The 17,745-nt window shown below is 56.3% G+C and overlaps 1 protein-coding gene across 7 annotated transcripts in view; it reads right to left on the bottom strand.

Annotated features, from left to right (window-relative positions):
• Nucleotides 1-17,745, bottom strand: part of Tns1 (tensin 1) — a 185,641-nt gene that overhangs the window by 88,621 nt on the left and 79,275 nt on the right. For 4 of the 7 annotated variants that reach the window (XM_042679011.1, XM_042679018.1, XM_042679013.1 and 1 more), the window contains 4 exons: nucleotides 16,976-17,017; nucleotides 5,805-5,933; nucleotides 5,148-5,198; nucleotides 4,008-4,010 (listed from right to left, as the gene is read on the bottom strand). In XM_042679011.1, coding sequence (XP_042534945.1) covers nucleotides 4,008-4,010; nucleotides 5,148-5,198; nucleotides 5,805-5,933; nucleotides 16,976-17,017 — 225 coding nt within the window. The remainder of the gene's footprint in view (nucleotides 1-4,007; nucleotides 4,011-5,147; nucleotides 5,199-5,804; nucleotides 5,934-16,975; nucleotides 17,018-17,745) is intronic. The other 3 variants (XM_042679014.1, XM_042679012.1, XM_042679016.1) reach the window with 3 other exon arrangements.

Below are 17,745 nucleotides of genomic sequence, written 5' to 3'. Positions count from 1 at the left end.
AAGCTATATCCAAAAAATAAAGGGCTAGAGGGATGGCTCAAGTGAAGAATACCTGCTACCGCTAAAAATAATAACTAATAGTTTCAAGAAAGTTGTTTTTTTTTTTTTGGTTTTTTGGACATGGGGCTTGAACTCTGGACCTGGGCACTCTCCCTCAGCTCTTCAGCTCAAGGCGAGTGCTGTACCACTTGAGCCACAGCACCACTTTCAGTTTTCTGGTGGTTTATTGGCAAAAAGAGTCTCACGGACTTTCTTGCCCGGGCTGGCTTTGAACTGCGATCCTCGGATCTCAGCCTCCTGAGTAGCTAGGATTACAGGCGTGAGCCACTGGCACCCGGCTCAAGAAAGTTTTGAGTCAGAAAATCTGAACACATCATAAAAACAGAATCAAGTGCTGTGGCAGTGGGTTGAGCTTCTAAAGCCCCCCATGTCTGAATTTTCAAGGTTGTTGGTTGTACAAAATTCAGAAAACACCCCCCAAGCAGATGGCCCAAACCCAAACTCCCCAGGGCAGTGGGGGGGGGGGGGGGGCGGAGAGCAGGGGTCACACACAGACACTTGCTCTGGGCCCCAGCATCATGCCAGGGACACAGCCCTCTGAGCCTGGAGCAGAAGAGATCACCTCTGATCTGAGGATCACAGTTCAAAGCCAGCTCTGGCCAGGAAAGTCCATGAGACTCTTATCTCCAATTAACCATCCAAAAAAACCGGAAGCCAAGCTGTGGCTCAAGTGGGAGAATGCTAGCTTTGAGCTAATAAAGCTCCGAGGTCCTGAGTTCAAACCCCAGAACTGGCACCAAAAAAAGGAAGGGGGTGGGGTAAATTCCCTGGTAAGTCTATTACAACCAAGCAAGCCTCCAGACATGAAAACTCTGCACCGCTCACCCCAGCAGCCACCCATCCAACATCCACCCCCGTGACTCGGGCCGGACAAGCCACCCATCCCAACATCCACTGCCCCCCCCCCCCCGCCCCCGCTTGTGACTCAGGGTCGGACACTCTCACCTCCTGAAGGAGACAGCAACAACAGTCTACCAAGGAGAGATACTGAGGCACAGAGGACCGTGCAGGATTCGCACTCAGACCTGCGCTGGACCAAGGTCCTCTGTTGGTGCTGCTGTGCGTACAAAGCAAGGGAGGGGGGCTCTGGAGCCCGGCTCCTGGTGCAGCCCAAACTCAGGGCAGCTCGCTAGAGGCAGTTTCTCCATTCAGCCTCCAGATGAGGCTGGAGGAAGATAAAGAAGAGTCTCCTGCCTGGGCTGCTGGGGGCTCGGGACAGCTGCGGCACGCAGGAAGGAGGCTAGCAGGACTGTCGGGTGGAAAGTTCCTCAGTCTCCCAGCTCTGCTGGTCCCGAGGACTTGGGGTTGTGCATGAGTCAGGCAGGGGAGGGGAGGGGGGAGGGTTGCGGTTGGTTTGCAAGCCCCAAACCGGAGCGTTCCAAAACTACCCACCCAGAGGAAAGCAGAAACCCAACACTTCATCCATCCCAAATCTGCTGGGCCCTGATGAGGCGGCCCTGACTCGCCCCAGGCCCTGGGCCCGGCTCCAGAGCCCCCAGGGTCACCCTGCTATAAATAGCCCCGTGGGCTCCATCTGCCGCTGGTCTGCAGCCACCCTTGGAGGTCGCCAGCCACAGCTGCCGAGAAGGAACAACTGGAGGCCACCACGCCGCCAACCCGAGGAGGGGCCACGCGGCCTGGGGCCAGGAGAGGGAGCCAGAGGCACAGGACGGCCAGCCTGGGACAGAGGCACCGGGAGAAAGGGGAAAGGAGGCCTGGCCTGTCCACACACCGCCACACCCCACATTCTTCAGCCTCCCTGCCCCGCAGCCCCTCCTTCCTCCCCCCCCCCCCAAAAAAAAGCCAGGGAAGATAAATAAAAACTTGGCCCAAAGGGAGTCTGGCCACGGCCGCCTCCAGAGGTGATAAGAGAGGCCGCAGCTGGCTCGGAGCCATCAGGACAGAAAGGCAAAGGAAGAAGCTGCCTGGGACAGTGACCCCGCCCCAAAGGAGGGGGACGGATGGACGGACGGACAGCTGGACAGACTGTCAACCTCTGCTGAATCACCGAGCTGCGCTCCACTGCCGGGGCTTCCTGTTTAGCAATGAGCAGACGTGTGCGGGGACACAGCTGAGCGTCCCCGGGGAGCTGGGGACCCCCACATCCAGCTGGTTGTCTCCTGCAGAGGCTCTTTACCAAAGAGGGTAAGTCAAGGCCTCCAGAGACTGGGGCCCTGACCACACCCTTCCCCCACCGAGGGGGACAGCGACCACTGTGTGGGCCAGGCCAGGCGGCCAGGGGGCCTCCAGCCCCCAACCTCACAGGGCTAGCACTCAATAGTCAGGACAGAGCCAGGTCATTTGCCCGTCTGTAAAATGGGTACAGCACAGGACTTGTCAGATCCCCTTACTCACCCATCCCACTCCAAGGGACAACTCTATTTTTAGAAGAAAAAAAAATAAGCTCTCTACCTATCTACGATCCTATTCTTTTCCTCTCAGAAATTTCAAAGCCCTTAACCTATTTTAGAACTTTCTCCTAGCTCCTCCCAAGACAGACCAATAAGAGAACTTTTGATTCAACTCCCTAGGCCCCAAAGAGAACTCTCTCTTATCCTCTTCTCCAGAACACATCTCTCCTTTGCAGAAAGGGCACCATGAAAGGAGATCCCACAGACTCTCTGCCGAGACACAGTGTCACTTTTCCGTCAGGAAGTTCCTCCTGGTATCTAACCATCATCCTTCCTGCTGCAGACTCAGTCAACTCTGCCTTGGTCCCAGCTGTGGGCAGGAGGAGCTGATCATCACTCTGACATGCCTGGGTGGCTCTAGCTCTCTGCTCCAGGCTTCATTATTTACTGTGCCTTTCCCCACCGGTGGGCAGGCAGGAACCTCAGACCTTGGGGGCAAGGCGGGGTGGGGGAGTGGGGGCTGGATATAGCAACACTGGTGTGGGAAGAGAACCGGCTTCCTTTGAGATCCACAGAGAAGAAGAAGGAAAAAAAAAAACCCTCTGAACAACAACAACAAAAGCTGTTTCCTGAGCCCCAGTCCCTGTGGGTGGGTGGGGAGGAGGGTCTAGGAGTGGACAGCAGGGTCAGGTCAGGCCTACCTACATCAGGAGCCCCTCCTCATTCCTGGGTCTCGTGGAGGGGGGGGCCTGTGCCCCCCCCCCCCGCCCCTGTACCCAGCCACACCCCTTCCTCTCCCTTTCCTGCCCACCAGCCTGGATTTTTCCAAAACAAAGTGCGACATAGCACAGGATCCAGAGTCCCGGCCACGCCGACCCTGTCAAGGAAAACAGCTCTTCCTGCGCTGTGAGTTCTGGGCCAGGGCCAGAGGCAGGGAAACAGCCCCTCAGAAGCACAGCAGGGCAGCCGCCCGCCCGAGCTGGGCCCGTGCTGGCTGGCACACAGGCTCCCCCTTCCCTGGGCCTCACGGGAGGGTCCTCCCCCCCCCCCCGCCTCCCTCCCCGCTCCCCGACTGCCCCATGGACCCACATACCTGGGGCAGGAATGTAGGGGCCTTCCTCACTGCTCTAGAACCTGCTCCCGGGTCGGACTAACGGGCCTTACTTTGTGCTTCCTCCTAGACCCAGACAGACCCCACTCCACCCAGCCCTGACAGACAGTCACATCCATTCCTGATCAATTAATTCAACAAACAAACCAACAAGTAAGCAAGCAAAAAACTTCAACACAACTGAATGGCCACCTCTTTCTTCCAAAGTCATATATGCCTCCTCAGCGTACAGTTCTTCCTGCTGTCTGACCTCAGTCTCCCTTGACGTAGCTCTAGTTTATTGGCCCAAGCTGGGGAGGTAGAGAGAAGCGAGGAGCTCTAGGATGAGGCTTTTCAATGTGAGCCAAGGGTTTGAAGTGTCCCCGAAAAACATCCGATGCAGACAATTAGCCTAGGAGAGGATGGTGGCGCATTCCTACTGTCGCTGAAGCTTCTGTTTCCTCAACTGTCACACGGATCGGATCGCGGCCTCGGACACAGCCCACGTCCTGAGTATAGAGGACACCCAGCCCAGCTCCTAGCCTTGAATCAAAATAACGTGGAATACGAATGGAAGCGCACAGCGCGCGCTCTGAGCACCCACGCAGGCTCCACACTTCAGGGACACAACACACTGATCTTCCCTCACCCCAACTCAGAAACCACCGGAACCTGGGCGCCTCCCGGTACACAAGCCCCCACCACGGGGTCCTTCTCATACCTTGACCCCCGCCGCCTCTGGGGTCTGGGTCACCTCTGCTCCTCGGGGGGCCGGGGAGGGGTGGGGGTGGGGGGCCCGGAGCAGCCCTCCCCGCGGCGGGTAGCAGTGGGTGTCCTCAGGGCCGCTGCCGACTCCCCACCACCGCCCCGCGGAGCCCTCCCCGCGGCGGGTCAGGCAGCTGTCAGATGATACGGCCGGCCTCATGCCACTAACAGCTCCCCTGTGCCAACCGCCAAAACCACTCCCTACCCCTCTGCCGAGTGGGCCGGCTGGGGGTGGGGGCGTCACCCCGGAGCAGAGGGTGCAGGGAAGGGAGGCCCTGCTAGAGAGACCGGTCACAAATGGGGCTCCTTCAGGGTTCTGGGAGAGAGTCGCCCCATCCTGAGCTCCTTCCATTTCAGGAACTTGCCCTTAAGCCCCCCCCCCCATGTTCTGGGGGTGGACAGCTAGTTCCTCACCCAGCAGACTCCTCCAGGTGGCATTTGAACCCCATGATGCACCTCACCCTTTCCAAAGATCCCTGCTTCCCAGGAGACGGTGCTGACCATGTCCCCAGGGCCCCCAGGTGATCCCCCCCCCCCCCAAGAGCGCAGGGCCCTGCTCCTTGACCACTGCCGCTGGTACTGTGGTGTGCCTTCCTGAGCTTGCCCGGCAGATGCCCAGCGGTGCCCAGTGCCCCCTCCCCAGCTCCCCGCTCAGAGCCGTCAGGGACACCAACTCCAGACCCAGCCCAGACGCGGGCCAAGGCCATGGCAGAGGTCCAGCCGTGAGCCCACAGCCTTGCCCTCCTCCCAGCCCTCTGGGCTGCTCCCCTTCCAGACACGGGTGCACACAGGACCGCCAGGCCGTCCACTTCCCACCTAGCCCCTCCCTCTCTTTTCATTCCTCCATCATTCCTCCATTCCCCGCCTCTCCTCGCACTTACGTCTTCCTCCAGGCTCTTCCGAGAGCTTCCACTCCGGGGGGCTACTTCTCCCTGCAGACAGCAGAGGCCAGTCAGAGAGAGGACAAGGTCAAAGGACAAGGTCAGAGGTCAAGAGTATCGTGTCTGCCGCCTGCTGGGTACCAGAGGTGGAAGGAAGGGGTGAGGGTAGATTGGGCGGAGGGGTTTGGGAAGGAACTTGTGTTATCTGAGCATTTCTTCATCCACTAAAGGCTCATCAGAGCCCGCCCCGCCCCTCACAGCACTGCTAATCCCATTAGGCAGATTAGGAAACTGAGGCACAGACAGGTTCAAGCTTCATGTATATGGTTACCCTATTAGAATCCAGATTTGGTGTGTCAGTGGCTAGCCTCAGTTTCCCCATCCACATCCCTACCTTCTTCTGCCACCTAGCTCTAAGGAAGACTAGCTCAGGCAGAAAGGCCCATGTGGAAAAATCTGCCCAGCTTTCTTCTCACTCTGTGTATTTAATAAAGAAGTTCAAGTCTCATGCCCCGCCCCCCGCAGCACCCCTTCTCTCAGCCTGTCTGGCTCCCAGCAGCCCAGGTCTGGACACACAGGGCCAGCCAGACCCAAATCACCAGCACCCTGCTACCCGCTGCTGCCCTCCCTAAACCCCAGAGCCATGACCCCGGGTACCTGGTTCACTCTTCCCCCAACACGCCCTCGGCTCCCGGCCTCCTCGCACCTGTCCAGGCTGTCCCCAGCCCCGGGGACATCACTCACCGTGTCCCCCACATTCTTCGGGGCACTCTCCATGGTGATGGGCTGTGAACAGAGGCAGAAGGCACGGTAAGCCTTGGGGACCGTGTCCCTGGCCTGGTAGCCGGGAGGGTGACACCAACGGAGACTCAGACATCCCTGCTGGTCCTGAGCAGAGTTTGTAGAGCGAAACATGATCCTTCCAGTACTTGAGCCACTCAGTTCCACAAACCATCTTTACTACCGCCCAGGACCACACTAGGTGCCGGGTATAGCCTCTGACCCACAGGTACCAACCACTCCAAATGGAGCAAGGAATAAAGGCCGGGTGCTAGTGGCTCACGGTTCGAAGCCAGCCTGGGCAGGAAAGCATGTGAGACTCCCATCTCCAATTAATCATCAAAAATCTGCAAGTAGCTGGTGCCAGTATCTGATGCCTGTAATCCTAACTACTTAGGAGGCTGAGGATCACAGTTCAAAGCCAGCCTGGGCAGAAAAGTCCTTGAGACTCTTCTCTCCAATTAGCCACTCAAAAAAAAACAAAAGTGGCACTGTAGCTCAAGTGGTAGAGTGCTAGCCTTGAACACAAAGAGGCTCAGGGACAGCACCCAGGCCCTTAGTCCAAGCCCCACAACCAACAACAACAAGGAAGAGCTCAGGAGCAGTGCCCAGACCCTGAGTTCAAGCTCCATGACCACCAAAAGAAAAAAGCCACAAGTAGAGCTGTGACTCAAGTGGTAGAGCACTAGGCTTAAAAAACAAAACAAAGGGGGGGAGGGGGGAGGCTGGGAAGGGAGGTGAAGGGTAAACAAAGGAGGAGGCTGCAATGCTTGGTAAGAAATGTATGCATTATCCTGCCCATGTAATTGTAACCCCTCTGTACAGTATGTTCTCAAATAAAAAAAAAAAAAAAAAACAAGGTCAGGCAAAGCACACAGGACCTAGGACTGGCACACACCAAAAAGGGTATACTGTCTCTGCTTCCCACAAGCCAGGCTACACCCCACCCCCCCTCACCCCACCTACCTAAATGGAGCCTTACCCCACCCGTAGACCTCCCAGACCTCACCTCCTCACACAAAGCTCTGCTCCCCAGACCCCAAACCCCTTGTCAGTCCCACACCCAGCATGCCTTGAAGACCAGCTTCCTTTTCTTCCCCCCCCCTTCCCCCCCCCCCCCCCCCCCCCCCGTGTAGAGGGTCTCCTCCCTCAGGAAGTCCTCCCTGACCACTCTGCAAGTGAGATCTGAGTTCTCATCTACCTGGTTGGCTATACTCTTCGTGTGCCAATAATCTAATTGTATGAACCCATGCCCACTTTCCTCAAAAGCTGCTTTATTTAGGGTTCTTATTCTACCTTCCTCCAAAAGAGATCCCAAAGCAACATTTGTTTTTTTGCTAACACACTTAACTTTCAAACTACCTCATGTCAAGGATCTTGATGACTGGGCGGTGGGCCCAGAAGTAAGCACCTGTCTGCTAAAGCTGCCCTTCCTCAGCCCAGGCCTGCAAAAAAGGCTTCCTACTAAAAGCATCCTGAATTGCCTCCCCAGGTCCCTCAGGAGGAAGAGAAGCGTCTAGTTCCAGGCCATCTCCTAATGATAGTCGAGGGCTCCATCTCCAAGTCATTAAAGAGAGACCCTTGACTCAGGCAGACTGGCACATGGAAGACTACAAAGACCAAAGCAAAGCCCAGTGTGGTGGCTCACACCTGTAATGCCAGCTCCTTGGGAAGCAGAGACCAGGAGCACTACAATTCAAGGCCAGCCTGGACAAAGTTAACCACATTCCATCTCAACCAATGAGCTAGCTGGGTGTGGTGGTGCATGCCTGTCATCCTAGCTAAGGAGGAAGATGGAGGTCTGATGCTGACCTGGACAAAAGCAAGGGACCCTCCCTGAAAAATAAAGCAAAGGGCTAGCCGACTCAAGTGACAAAACATCGACCTAGAAAGCACGAGGCACCCCAGTACTGCCGGGCACCGGCGACTCACCTGTAATCCTAGCTACTTGAGAGGCTGAGATGTGAGGATCACAGTTTGAAGCCAACAGAGTCAGGAAAGCCCATGAGACTCTTATCTCCAATTAACTACCAAAAAGCTAAAAGTGGAGGTATGCTATCGCAGGACTTTCACATGCAGCCCCAACATGCCACTTCCTCTGGCAAACAGCAGAGCATGAGCTGAGGGGTCACACATGAGACCCCCCCCCCCGGCAGAGCTGGGTCCCACACAGACAGCTTCTAACCCAGTGATACCCCTGCAGGTCCGGGGCCTGTGCGTCTCCTGTGACAGGGCCTGGAGGGCCTGCAGAGCCCCGGCTGCCCAACACACTGTCCTGTCCTCCTGGGGGTCCCTCTCGCAGCAGGATACTCAGAAGCATCGGCAAGGGGGCTTGGGTGGGTAGGGGTGCAGACTGAAAGAAGGACAGAAGGGCTTTAGAACATCATGCCCAGCCCCGAAAGCTCTCAGTGCACGTAGGTTCTCTGTTATTTACTATCTTACCCTCAGGGGTGCCCCACGGGCCCCAAGGCCCACCCGGCCCCACCTTGACCCTGGCCCACCCCTCCTAGGTCTGGCACAGGCAGACAAGGGAGCAGGCCGCTCTCTTCCTGCCTGCAGTCATCTGAGCAACGCCAGCCCCACCCCCCACCACCACAGCTGGAGGGCAGCCATGGGTCCACCCTTGCCAACAGTCAGATGCCTTCAACGTACTGGTCCCCCCACTCCTCTCTGAGCAGCTAAAAATGGCCAACTCCCCCCCCCAATCCCCACCCCAGTGTTTGCAAACCCAGCCCAGCAGCATCACCCCACCCCCACCCACCCAAGTCTCCCGGGAATGAAGTTCCCATTGTGTTTCCCAACACAGCCCCAAAGGCTGCTGGGAAGGAAAAGGGCAAGGGCCTGGTCCAGGAGGACCAAGTCTCAGCTAAGGCTGCCCAGGCCCAAGTCCCTGGCCACCCCGAGCTGTGGTCTCATGAGCAGTGGCCCCAGACCTCTGAGGGCTGGTAGAGACGCACGGACCTCCACTTCGGCTATCCCAACCTTCAGCCAAAAGTTCCTAGGGAGGCACACACACACACATATACACACGCACACACGCACGTACGCACATACGCACACAGAACCCACTCGGCATCAGCTCTGAGAAGGACTTGGGATATCATCTTCGCCCTTTCCATGCTTCATTGACGGGAAACTGAGGTACAGAAAGGGAGGAGCTAGTCAGGCACTGGTGGCTCACGCCTGTAATCCTTGCTACACAGGAGGCTGAGCTCTCAGGATCACATTCCGAAGCCAGAATGGGCAGAAAAGACGGTAAATATCTTATCTCCAATTCACCAGCAAAAAAACAGAAGTGGAGCTGTGACTCAAGTGGTAGATCACCAGCGGGAAAGCCAAACGAGAGCACGAGGTCCTGAGTTCAAGCCCCAGTGCAGGCACAAGCATGCACACGCACATAAAGGGAGGGACGTCTACCCAGTGTCTGTGGTAGGATGCATGGCAGGACCAGAGCTGGTCCCGGGCTTGCAAGCTCCCCACCCTAGTCCCAGACTCCAGGAAGGATCACAGGCACCACAAGGCCAGTTGCACATGACCGAAGTGGACCGAATCTACGCAGGGACAGTACAGCGCCGTCCCTCTGGCCCCACCCCTGCCCATTTCCAGAACCAAACCCGCAGCTGGGGGACCAAGTGAGAACCGCGGGCTGGAAGCCAACCGGAGCCTTCCAGAGCCCCCTGCCTCCCCACAGACCAACTCAGAGTCCCACGTGGGAGCCACGGCCAGGTTTGGACCTGGGGCTGCAAAGAAGCCAAGCCCTGCCCTTCTTGGATGGCTCTGCCCTAGGGTCTCAAACCCACCGTTGGCAACAAGGTAGGCCTGGAGCAGGGACTTTTGCCTAAGGGCAAAACACAAGCAGCCACCTCTTGAGTCCGGCAAGCCACACCTCACACCACGGTCCCCCTAGCTGGCTCTCCTAGTTACCGCCCTGGTCTGGAGATGCTAGTTCCTAAAATTAAAACAAGAACAATGACTACTTGTCACGTGCAAAGGCTCTGCTGTGCCGGCCACATCCTCATCAGTCGAGGAAGCCCGGGATCCCAGAGGCTGGATGACATGCTCAGGGCCTGAACCACCCACACGCCCTCTGTCCTCTCCCTGGTGACCAACAACCATCTTAACCGATGGCCTTCCTGATGGAAACCTGCTGTCTGAACCTTCAGGCACAGCCAACCCTAAGGCTCATGGCTCAGGAAGAGACTTGCCCACTCCATTTCCATAGGAAGACTAGGAAACGGGTTACAGCAGGAGAGACTGAGATCAGACATCAGAGAGGACTTCCTGAATTTGAAGGGTTGTGAGCCATCGGGTAGATAAGGGGAGCTGCACATCCCTTCTCCAACATCCCCCCCACCCCAAAAAGGCATGCAGGCCCTCTTCTCCACAGCCAGGTGAGCCCTCCACATGTACGGAGGAAGGGCTGTGTGTGTGCGCTGGAAGGCTGGGGGGGACAACAGTGCAAGGGTTCGCGCAGTAGGACTCTTGGTGGCCTGCAGGGAGGGGCAGACAGGCTGGGGGGAGACGTGTCTGTGGGCTGCTGTTGTAGAGGAAGGAAAAGGCTAGGGGTGGGGGTGGGGGTGAGGACTGAGCCCAGGACTTGGGGGGGTAGAGGGGGGGCAGAATGCAGACTCAGCCTCCAGAGGAACATTCCGTCCAGAATTCCTCCGCCCTGCGGACTCCCCCTTACTCCTCCCCCCACCTCACAGGCCTGCAATCCACGCAGGTTTGGAAGCCAAAAAGACCCCGTGGCCTCCTCTGGCCAGGGGAATGAGCTGGGAGGTCACTGGCCAGCCCTGCGGGAGGGGAAGGCGCTGGGACAGTCCGGGCGGGGAGGGGGTGGTCAGGCCTCGAACCAGGCCCCAAAATAGAACCATCAGCAGATGGCCAAGGCAAGGGGGCTGAGAGCACATTTTGGGGTGCTTTAGCGGCGGTGGGGAGGGGTGGGCTCCCTCTTGGCGCCGGTGCCTCCTGAGAAGCAGCACCGTGACCCTCTTCTGGAACCTTCCCAAAGGGAGGTGGGTTCCACAGGAGCCCAGGCCTGCCCTCAAGACCTCGCCCTGGCCTCACTCCACCCTGAAGTATGGGGGACCCACCAGGGGGGGCACAGGAGACAGGAGGCCTGAGGGACGCACTGGATGGGCAGGGCAGGGCCCGGGCTGGGAGTGGGGTGCAGGGGAAGGGAACCCCGAGGGTAGCTTGGGGCCACCAGAGGAAAAGAACAGACCGGAGTGGAAAGTTATGTCTGACTTCCCGCAGCCCCACAGGAGGGTCAGGCCAGCCCCCGCCTGTCCTCGACCCTGCCCCAGTACACCCTCAAAGGCCCAGCCCCCCCAGCCCTGCCCCAGGCCAGGGTGTCTGGCACCCCTGTTGCTGTAGACCCCGAGATGGTCCCCCTACAGGGCTAGGCACCAGAAGGCTGGCTTCCCTCTGGCTACGCACCTCTGCAACCTGGCTGGAGCCCTAAGGCAGCTGCTCCATGCCAGCCACCTGGGGCGGGCACAGACTTCCGGCTCTAAAGCACTGCTTCAGGTCACATGCCTACTCAGGGACCCAGCATGGCCTTTCCTGCCTAGCACATCAAGTTCAAGTCCACCAGCCTGACTTGTAGACTTCGCCTGGCTAGCCACGCCCTGTCCACCCCACCCCTGTCCTCTCCAGCGGAAGCTCCGCCCACTGTGTGCTGGTCCCCACCCCACCCCTGCTCCCTTCCTCTCTTCCCCCCTCCCAGCTTCCTCATAACTAGTCCTGATGTCCAACCCTGCCATCCCTTCCTCCTTTCCCTCTCCTCTCTCCACTGTGTTCAAATCCTACACCAGCCTTGTAACAGGAGGCCCACTGGTCCAACACAGGGGGACTGAGGTTCCACGTACCTGAGGCTGGGCACTAAGTGGTTGATGGTGGTAGCTGAAGGACAGGTATTTGGCTCGTTCACAGAGGCCTTGGCCTCCAACCTCTAGAGACCAGGTCCCTTCCCAGCAGAGCCTGCGAGCAGAATGTCCTCCTGGGTCATCATCTGGGGACAGGGCAGGGCCCCAGTTACAAACACCAGCCCCCAGCAAGTACATGTTAGAAAGTTCCCTTCTTTAACAACTTCAACTGCCAAGTTCTACTTTGGAGTTCAGCTTTTTCTTTTTTCCTCATTAAAAAAATATTCTTTGATCCAAAAAGTAAAGTCCTCATTACCCATCTTCTGTAACCGTAACCTCTCTGTATCTCACCTTTATGATAACAATTCTTAAAATAATTAAAACTGAGGAAAAAAGTATTCTTCGGGAAGCTTACACCTATAATCCCTGCTACTCAGGAGGCAGCGATCAAGGTTAGTTCTGGCAAAACAAAACAAAACAAGTTAGTAACAACCTCTATTTCATGAAACAAGCTGGGCCTGGTAGTGCACACCTGAAATCCCGGCCCCATGGGAGGTGGAGGTAGTCCTAGACCAGCCTAGGCAAAAAAAAAAAAAAGACCCTATCTGAAAAATAAAGGAAATTTTCTAGGGCCACTAACTTAAAAGGGCAATCTTAGGAAGTGGTAGGAGGAAACACTTCAGGGTTAGGCTTGGAACAGAAGAGGGGCTGGCCCACTGCAGAGTCCAGGAAGTGTCTGCTGCTCAGAGGGCTAGCCAGTTAGAGGGACTGATAGAGAGGACTCAGGTATCAGATGACTGAGTTGAAATCCCAGTCTTCCTTTTGTAGTGCTGAGGCTTGAACCCAAGGCCTTGTGCTTGCTAGGCCTAAGCACTTTACCACTATGCTACAACCCTCTTTGGTAGCAGCTCTTGGCCTTTGGCCTCTGCTCTTCATAAGAACATAGCACAGTCCCTCTTTCTAGGACTATGTGGTATGAATAAAGAGCTCATTTTAGGCTGGGTGCCGGTAGCTCACACCTGTAATCCTACCTACTCAGAAGGCTGAGATCTGAGGATCAATGTTCAAAGCCAACCAGGGCCAGGAAAGTCTATGAGACTCTTATTTCCAATTGAATCACAGAAAAAGCAGGAAGTGACACTGTGACTCAAGTGGTAGAGTGCTAGCCTTCAACAAAAGGAGCTCAGAGACAGTGCCCAGCCCCTGAGTTCAAGCCTCAGGACTGGCCAAATAAAAGAGGGAGAGGGGGGCTCATTTTTGTAAAGCTTTTCTCCATTGCTCACATGGTAGCCCCATCCACAAGCGAAAGTTCCAAGCCCTCCTCGGACTCCGGCCCCCCACAGACCAGTCTGAATCCTGAATACACAGGGAGGACTTCTGCCCTTTCACTGGTCTGAGGCTCTCTGTGGCGAATCCACATTGCCAGGATCACACTTTGTGCACTTTGGACCACTGTGAAATAAAATCAAAGCTACCGGGCCCCACAGCCCTGAGATTCCACCACAGTAGATTCAACCATGGTGAGCAGCTGACCGGCGGGTGGGTGGCACAGTGGGTTTGGATGCGCTGGGGGAAAGGGGCCACACTCACCTCTGGCAGGACAGAACCAAACGTAAGATTTCATCACTGCTACTCAGAACCACACACACACACACACACACACACACACACACACACACACACAACTTCTGAATTGCTTATTTATTGCTGGAATTTTCCACTTAAGATTTTCAGACCTCCAGTAACTGAACACAGCAGAAGCAAAGTGAAACTTGGACAAGGTGGGGGTGGGGGGGGTGAGAGGGGTAAGGGTCTCTCCTCCCCCAACCTCCCTCCCATCTCCCCTCATACTCTCCCTTCCCCCAATCAGCTTCCTGTCTCAACTTCCATCTCAAGTCCATCTCAAGAGCTTGCCTGCTCTCCTGCCTGTCCTGGGTACCCCAGCCTTGGGGCTACCGTGGTATCTACTCCAGTTGGCTATGGTCATCTGGAAATTGCTGGGACTGGTTTTGTTTTTTATTTCAGCCGCTGAGAAAAGCTACTTCAGCCCGTCGCTAGCCCTCTCCCCTCCATCCTGACCCCTAGCCTCCCTTGGGGGAGGGAGGGAAGCCCCGGGACCCTTCTGCCCAATGCCAAGCTCTTAGGCAACATCTGTTGAGTCAGATGAACACCCTGGTTGAAGATTAAGCCCTGCTACCCTCCCTGGCCGGCTGGGCACTGGCTGGAAAATATGTTTGGGTAGCAGGGCCTGGCACTGGGCAGAGATTCTGGGTCCAAAATGAAGGATTCGAATGCAAGGGATTCAGCAAGGTCAGTGAGGCCCACCTATGGGGAGTCTGGACCTCACTGTGAGAGGTCACAGGAAATGGATAGACAGCGAGGGGGGAGGGAGAGAGGGAGGGAGGGGGAGGGGAGCAGAGGCCTGCCCAGTCAGGCTCAAGGGCAAGCAGAGATGGAAAAGGAAGGAAAAATACAAACCCGCCCTTCCTCCCTCTTGTGAACCTGCTATAAGCACTTGCCACAGAGTGGGTAGTGAGGAAACAGGTGCTGAGCGCACTAGGGGTGGGGGTGGGGGAGCCACACTTTCCCCTGAGTGCTGGGGGGAGGGGCACACTCTCCCCTGTGCTTCCAGCCCAGGCACAGACCCTAGACCGCTGTGAATCATTTGCCAAGCCAGACATCAGACCTGGACACCTTCCTCCCAGACGCTCGGATAACATGTCTGAGCACCTACTGTGTACAAGACAGTAGACAGCAAGAAGTCAAATAATAATAATAATATGATAAAAAAAAAACAAAATCCCCTAATCCTAAAGGAGTTTGATGTGTTCGTGTGGACACAACCCCTTATAGGAGATAAAAATAAGCAAAGCATACAGGGCACTGGAGGGATAAGTACTAAGGGGAAGAGGAAGGGCAAGGATAGGGAGATAGGCTGGCTGGGGGAGGGAAATGTTGGCAGTGGCAAAAGCCTCCCTAGAATCCACAGGAAGTGTGGACTAGAGACCAGCAGGTGCAGAAGTCCGGAGGTAGCAGCCTTGTGCCCGCTACACTGTAAGATCAGCAAGAAGGCTAGGTAGCTAGAACAGAGACAGCCTTTAGAAAGAGACGGGGTAAGAAAGGAAACCTAGGGGTTTACTCTACGTGAGGTGAGAAGCTTTTGAACATAGATACAGTGAATTCATTTGCTTTCTTCTCTAGTCTTTCTTTTTTGTTTTCTTGATAAGTACTGGGGATTGGTCTCTGGATTTTGACTTAACTAGTTGGGCAAGCACTCTACCACTCAGGCTACGCTCTCGGTCCTTTTGCAGATAGTTTGAGCTTGCTTTCATCCTTTTAAATTCAAAATAACAGTCTCACCGACTTTCCTACCCCAGCTGGCTTCGAACCACAATTCTCAGATCTGATTTCCTGAGTAGCTAGGATTACAGGTGTGAGCCACTCAGCTACAAGCTAAGTTTAGCCACAAGCTAAGCACCCTACTTAGTTTGCTTTCTTTTATTCACTTTTGCCCCAGGCCAAACTTTACTCCCCCTCACCTCTGCCTCCCAAGTAGCTGGGATTACAGGCATTTGCCACTATGCCTTGCACTCATTTCATTCTTTTGACAACTTTACAAGGTAGGTACTATTACCAGCTCCCATTCTGAAGAAGGGAAACTGTGGATGATCAGAGACGCCAGGCAATGGGCTCAGCATCACGCAGCTGAACATAGAGGATAGAGCAGCAGGGACGCAGAAGGAGGGATTTCCCAGACGCTAACTAAAGTTGGGGAGGCAGGTTCTGCATCGGGGAAAGAAGCTTTAGGAACACAGTCAAATCCAGGTGTCTCCCAGCAGCTGCTTTGTCCCTCGTCCATCTCCCGGGCCAGGCAGAGCCCCCTGCACGGGTGGAACATGTCACAGACAGGCCAAGCCTCCATGACCCGACTTGGGCGGGCGAGAGTGTTTCTGGATGCTAACAAGCCGCAGGCCCTCCTGTGGAATGCCAGCCTCTGCCCTCTCGTCCTGACCTGTGACCTTGCCTCCATAAACAAGCCTCCCCAGACTCAGGCGCCAGAATCTGGCCTCTGCCCAGTGGTCACGAACCCCTGGACCCTTCCGCCTCCCAAACCAGCCAAGGACATTCCATTCCAGGGTCACAAGGTGGTAGGTAGCTCTGCAGAATCACAGAGCGACTCCCCGCTCCCAGCAGCCAGCTGTGACCCCACAGATACCTCTCTCCCTCCCTCCTTTCTCCCCTTCTCTCCCTCCCTCTCCCTCCCGCTAGTTCTCAGCCAGACTGCTCAGCCCCTACCCTGCTCTTCTTTACCCCATGACCCTCAACAGGGCTCCATGTAGCTAAGACTCCACAGCTGGAATGCACCTCTGGGCAGCTGAGGCCCAAGAGGAGGACTGGGCTCTACGGAGAAGTCAACACAGGGCAGGGCCTGGCCAGGGAGCAGAGTGAGGACAGTGTCCTGGGCCCGCCTGGAGTCTGGGGCCTAAAAGCACTTGTGTCCTTGTTTCTACCCCGCCATTCCCCCCCCCCCCCGCTACAGCCTATCAGATTGCGCCTCCAAACACTCCTCTGTGACACACCACCCGGCACAGGCACACGCATGTGCACACGCAGATGTGCAGACCCCTCCCAGGCAGCCCCCCTCCCCCCAAGGTCTGCCCCCCCCCCTCCAGTTGAGGGGAGAGGAGGAGGGCTCAGGGGAGGCAGCTGACACACTCAGCGAGCCCAGCTGGGATGTGTCTGAGCAGAGGTCTCTCTGCAGCCCACACCTCACAGGGGGTCCTGCCCCATCCAGGCCCTTCTGGAAGCCTGTGTGGGGTGTGGCGAGAGACAGCAGGAAAGCAGAGCCCAGCTTGGACGCAGGAACGAACCAGGTGGACGGACTCCCCACCCAAGGACGCCTGACCTGGAGGAAGACAGGTGGAGGGAGACGCCCAGGGCACGGGCCTCTCAACCCTGTCTGCCGGCCAGGCCTCGAGACGCACGATGGCCTTTTATGGGGGTTTCCAAGGCCTCCGTGTCTTATAAAGAGCAGGCCCTATGTCTCATCCAAGAGAACCTCGTGACTCATTTCCTCCCATCCAGCTTCAGCCCAGGAATGGAGGACCCTCCTCCACCCCGCCTCGTCTAGTTGGGTCCAAAGCAAGGAGTCAGCAGGGGGAGACACGGCCCATCACTCACCACCAGTTCATGGCTGGACGGAGGAACACACGGGGCAGCCACCTGTGGGAGGAGCAGAGACAGGCGGTCAGCATCTCTCCCAGGCCTCTGAGGCCTGAGCCACTCCCACCCCCATGAAGGACAGTCCCCCCTCCCCGTCCTCCCCCCCTCCCGCAGCCAGCCCTGAGCCCCTAGGGCTCTTCAGAAGCCCGCCGACACAGACAGTGTTACTAAGCCACGAAGGAGGCACAGACCACACACGAAACGCACATCAGAATTCAAATCCTGCAAAAGGGATCAGACACTGATTTGAGGTCAACATTACTCGCAAGGTTTTGTTTTTGACACTGCCTCAAACCTCATTCTTCCAACCCTCCTACCTCCTTTCCCCACGCCTGGAATTACGACAGAAGATCCAGGTACCTGTGGCTCACGCCTGTAATACCAGCTATTCTGGAGGCTGATCTGAGGACCAACGTTCAAAGCCAGCTGGGGCAGACAAACTGAGAGACTCACCTCCAATTAACCAGCAAAAAGCCAGAAGTAAAGACGTGGCTCAAGTGATTCAGCCCCAGCCTTGAGAAAAAAAAAAAAGCCAAGCAACCATAGGAGACCTTAGCTGGGCACTGGTGGCTTACGCCTGTAATCCTAGCTACTCAGGAGGCTGAGGTTTGAGGATCAGGGTTCAAAGCCAGCCCAGGCAGGAAAGTCTGTAAGATTCTCATCTCCAATAGACTCATGAAAGGCTGGAAGTGGTGCTATTGCTCAAGTGGCAGAATATGAGGCCTGAG

This window comes from Dipodomys spectabilis, unplaced genomic scaffold, assembly GCF_019054845.1.
Source record: "Dipodomys spectabilis isolate Male_0828 unplaced genomic scaffold, ASM1905484v1 ptg000051l, whole genome shotgun sequence".
In the NCBI taxonomy this organism is placed as follows: domain Eukaryota; kingdom Metazoa; phylum Chordata; class Mammalia; order Rodentia; family Heteromyidae; genus Dipodomys; species Dipodomys spectabilis.
This window is presented reverse-complemented; position numbering and strand designations above follow the sequence as displayed.